This window comes from Centruroides sculpturatus, unplaced genomic scaffold (genome assembly GCF_000671375.1).
Source record: "Centruroides sculpturatus isolate CEXI.00-Female unplaced genomic scaffold, Cexi_2.0 scaffold172, whole genome shotgun sequence".
In the NCBI taxonomy this organism is placed as follows: domain Eukaryota; kingdom Metazoa; phylum Arthropoda; class Arachnida; order Scorpiones; family Buthidae; genus Centruroides; species Centruroides sculpturatus.
The window spans coordinates 101,363-106,167 of record NW_019385305.1 but is presented as its reverse complement, the minus strand read 5'-3'; the positions used below and the strand labels follow the sequence as shown (position 1 = coordinate 106,167).

Here is a 4,805-nt window from a genome sequence, read left to right as displayed (position 1 = left end):
CTCTCACCTACCATCGCTTCTGTGACCAAGCGAACCCATCTCGTCCGCTCTGGGGCTACGACTGATCAGCTTGCACTATCGTAGGACCAGCGATACGCCACTCCTCAGTGCCGAGAGAAAATACTGTAGATAAGCCATTTCCAACTACCTCAAATATGTAAGCATCTTCCCGTTCTAATAAACGATTTTCACTATAAAATACTTGTCATCTTTGTCTCCTCCGCCATCACCAACGTACGAATGGACCCTAGACCATCACCGACACACGATTAACTGATTTCCCCTAAAAGTCGGCAAGCTTACAAATTTGACACAAAAAGCCGTTAAGTTCGTTATCCGAATTTTGTTCGTTATCTGACACAAAATTTTTGCAAAATAATAGTTCGTTAACCGATTTGGTCGTTAACCAGGACGTTCGTTAACCGGGGTTCCACTGTAGTTTGGCCGACAATTTTAAATTGAGGCTGGCTGTCAGCAAAAATATTTAAGTTTCAGCAAAACAGTTTAAAATATGAACAAAATTACATTTTAATTGATAAAATTATTTTTAATATTTATTATGTATACTTATAATGATAAAATGCTTTAACATCATCTTAAATACTTTTTCAGCAACACTTCAATTTGTTTAAATGAACATTTTCGACTCTTTTTACAGGTCTGCATCAGGTTTAATGGGAAGATGTGTGAATCTTCCTGTTTAAGAACTACTATTTAAGAAGATGGTTCAAATCTTTTTGTTAAACTTGACGCAGACCTGTGAAAAAGGTCGAAAATGTTCTTTTATAAAATTAAAGTGTTACTGATAAAGTATTTAAGGTGTTGTTTAAGCTAAATTAGTTTCAGCCCATATAGAAGTGTTTTTTAATGATAAAATGACTTTTCCATTATAACTAACTGTTAAAGTTTTTGTTGTGATTCACAAATGATGCTGAAATATGTTAAATTTTTGAATGCATTTCAAGCCATTCTAGGTAAAAATAATTGTTTGCACTAAATTTACTGTCATTTTGAGTTTTAAAAATTGATTTTTTTAAGATGAATCAGTCTAAGCATTTGTTGATTCTTTATTTTCTTGAATAAGTATATGCAATTGTGCAGTTAAGAAAACCTGGCTTGAGTGAATGAATTCAAAACTTGGTTAACTATGTGTTAAATACCATGATGTTCAGGGGAAATTAAAGCCAACATGGGAAAATTTTTGGTACTAGAAATAATATGGCAATAGCAGCAAAACATCATAGTAAAATGGAATTGTGTCTCAGCAAAGCATGTAGACCTTAATTGGAAAAATTCACCAAAACAAAGGGAAACTGTGTTTTAAATGTGAAATTGAAATGCTTACTTTGTTTCCAATCAACTCAGTCACTTATTACATTGTTGCCTATTTACACAGTTATGCACTTTCAGTAGAGATGAATTGGTCTGGCTTACTGAACCATGCTTTTAATTGTTATGAAAAACTGGAATAAAAACAGTTTTAAAAAGAACCAAAAAAGGAGATATATTTAAATATTAATAATTTTTAATCTATACTAATATTATANAACTACAGTTTTTTAGGCTCAATATTCATATACTTGCAAAGTATCAATACACATTAGAAACATTACTAACCCTTCCTATATACATTGGAAATTGAAGAAATTAACTGAAGTACAAATTAACAGCATTCAGGAGCTTGATAAGAAGATAAGAAGCATCTTTATGAATTTCACCTTTCCAACAGATAGAAGAATAGAGTTCAATAGAATTGATGACCTTGCAAAAGCATATTGTATTCTGAAAAAGATAATGGAAGTCATTATATGACACAAATGTTAATGAAAAGGTCAGTAACAACAGTGACCCTGTGAAAAGCATTATCAGAGAGGCAAAGCATTATCTAATGTAAAGTACTTAAACCTGTTGTTAAAGGCATACAATACCAAATACTCACTATAAGAGACCCTACAATCATGAATATCATTAGAGGTGATATGGATTCTGTAGAAGATAAATCCAAAGACAAAGCAAACTGGGAGTGTATGCAGTGAGTCTTATGGTATCTACAAGGGGAGAATTACATAGGCTTCATGTTTAGTTCTGTTAATATAAGAATTAGAGAACATCTTAGATCACTTATAAATCCTTGATTACAAGTATTCTCCATTACATTTATATACTAGACAAGTAGAGCCCTCTTTGGCTTATAATACATTGGAATAAAGCCATACTCTTAAGACAAGAAAGAAGTGAAGTATCATTTAGGTTCTTAGAACAAGTGTATATACATGTATAAATTTTTGGTAAATACAGACAGATCATAAATATGATTGATGCATGCACTATGTCACAACCATGGAAAGTGTTAATTAACAGTATAGATTTCCTTCAATATGTGAAGAAAGCTGTTAGGCAAATTGAATTGTAAAAAATGTACTTAAGCTTTTGAATTATGTTTGAATATTAATAGTTGTTTGAGTAATTTGGCATTTTAAGAATATTGATTATTCGAAAAAAAGTTGTTCCACAGCAGATACTGATGATAGCCAAATGTAAGGTTGGAAATGTATTATTAATAAAAAATAAGCAGTTCTTGAATTAAGAGTAATTACTTGTTATAATTTTATGATATGATGCTGATTTACAGATTTTGAAGATACAAAGAATTCTTTATTGAATATAGAACAAAATGGAACATATTCCATAAATCTTAAAATTAGAAAGAACATGGTTAAGTTTTAATGTCCTCTACATGTTTTAAATTTATATAAAAAGCACATTAACAATAGAATATAGTTACAATGAATCAACCATTATATTTTTATCCTATACTTATTTTTTTTTCAAAAGTCAAGAATGCAGAAAATGTTGAAAGTTCTTGTCCACCTTACCAAATGGAAGAAAACAAATCTCTGGAGAAAATTTGAGACAACTAGGAAAATCATTAGTTTTTAAGAGGGTGTGATAGAAAATGCTGAGTTATATTGCTGAAGAGAATCAGTGATGCCTTTAATATTTTTGATAGGTATCAAGCAAAGGGTACAGGGATATTTTTATGTAACAGTATGTATCAGACTTATCTTAAGAACATTTGCAATAGATACAAAGTAGAATATTTTAAACACTTAATACAATAAAAAAAAGTCTTATAAATTCAAATATTTACATAATTAACAATGCAGACTAACTTGTAAAATAATTTTTATTTCTGCATCTACTGATGTTTATTTGATTTTTATACAGGGGCTGATTTCAAGATTAACTTGTGATTATATAATAAATTTCTGAAATTTCTTATAGTGGTAATAAAGAGAAAATGTTTTTTTGTGTATTACTATTACATTCTATTTCTTGTATTAGATTTGAATAATTTAATTTTAAATTATATGACATTGTTGTTTTAAAATATTCTATAATTTATAGATCTCTTGTAATTTGTTTCGTACTCTGCCTCCAAGTGAAAATCCAGATTTTGATCCTGAGGAAGATGATCCTACTTTAGAAGCTTCTTGGCCACATTTGCAGGTATGTTCAAATTTTAGAATGTTTTTAATTGCAGAGTTAAAAAATTTAATTTAATTAAAATTTTTATTAATTATATTCACAATGAAAATATATAAAGAACAATAGAGTAATCCTTTTTAAGAATTGTGATCATGATTGTTATATAAAATTTATAGAAATTATTGTTTTCATTATTAAGCCAGAATATTGATTTCATTATTATGAGTTAGAGACTTGATTTCATATAAAGATTGCAGATTAGTTGTTTCCAGTTGATTATTATTCAGGGTTTATGCTGAAAAAAATTTTTCTGTAGTATTTTAGCTAATTTTACTTAAAAAGTTGTAGCAAAATTTTAGAAACTAGCTAATATTTCTTATCTGTGTGAGGCTGCCCAGAACAATACACAATACATTATTGTTTAAACATTTATTTATTTTCATAGATTTTTATATTATTACAGCATACTGCACTACCAAAATAACCATAAATCTATTGTTACAACCCACAAATATCATACATTATTGAACAGTCTTTCTTGTTTTTGATTCACACCAGGAAACAAATGCTGAATGAAAATCAAATTCCCATCTTGGGGCCATTTATGGAGATGTTTAACAAATTGTTGACTTTTTTTTATACTAAGACAGTTTCCAATTGGAGTTTTTGTTAATGTCATCTCACTGAAACCTTTCACACTCAACAGTGTGCAAGGAGCAAATTCAATAACTGTTGATATATGAGAGTAATCTGAGAGAAGGTCATTTACAACTATCATTTTATAAACTTTAGCCAATGATATATCCTTATGTCTTACATCAACAAATCTTTTAAACAAATCCCACGCCTTCAGAAATTGTTTTTTAAAATTACAATATTAACAATTAAGTATTCATTTATTGGAAACATTCATATCTATAAAGCAGAGAATACATGATGCTCCATACAGGAGGTGTCGTCTGTCAAGGTGGACTTTTCTTTTGCATACTTGGAGCAATGAGAGATTGCACTAGGGTTTCGCGTTTCCCTGTCTTTTGCTTGTCCCGGGATAAAAGTGAACTGTTTCCCGGGATCCCGGGATAGAATTAATTATTTTTAAGGTATACAAAAGATCTTGAAATCAAAGGATATAATTATTTTCCATTTTTTTAAAGTAATTTTAAAGTTCTGTAACCTCCAAAATCATATTAATAATGCTGTGTAAGGTCTATAGGCCTATAATAAAAATTACCTTTAAATAACATAGAGATTTTCACAAATAGAAAAAAAATTAATTAAAGTTTGCTGGAAACTGCATACAACAACAACAAAAAAAA

General features: G+C 29.3%; 1 protein-coding gene across 2 annotated transcripts in view; it reads left to right on the top strand.

Moving 5' to 3' along the window:
• LOC111637413 (serine/threonine-protein phosphatase 2A 56 kDa regulatory subunit epsilon isoform-like) overlaps window positions 1-4,805 on the top strand; it is a 126,242-nt gene that overhangs the window by 69,028 nt on the left and 52,409 nt on the right. For both annotated transcript variants that reach the window (XM_023382897.1, XM_023382899.1), the window contains exon 3: window positions 3,409-3,510. In XM_023382897.1, the coding sequence (XP_023238665.1) occupies window positions 3,409-3,510 (102 nt within the window). The remainder of the gene's footprint in view (window positions 1-3,408; window positions 3,511-4,805) is intronic.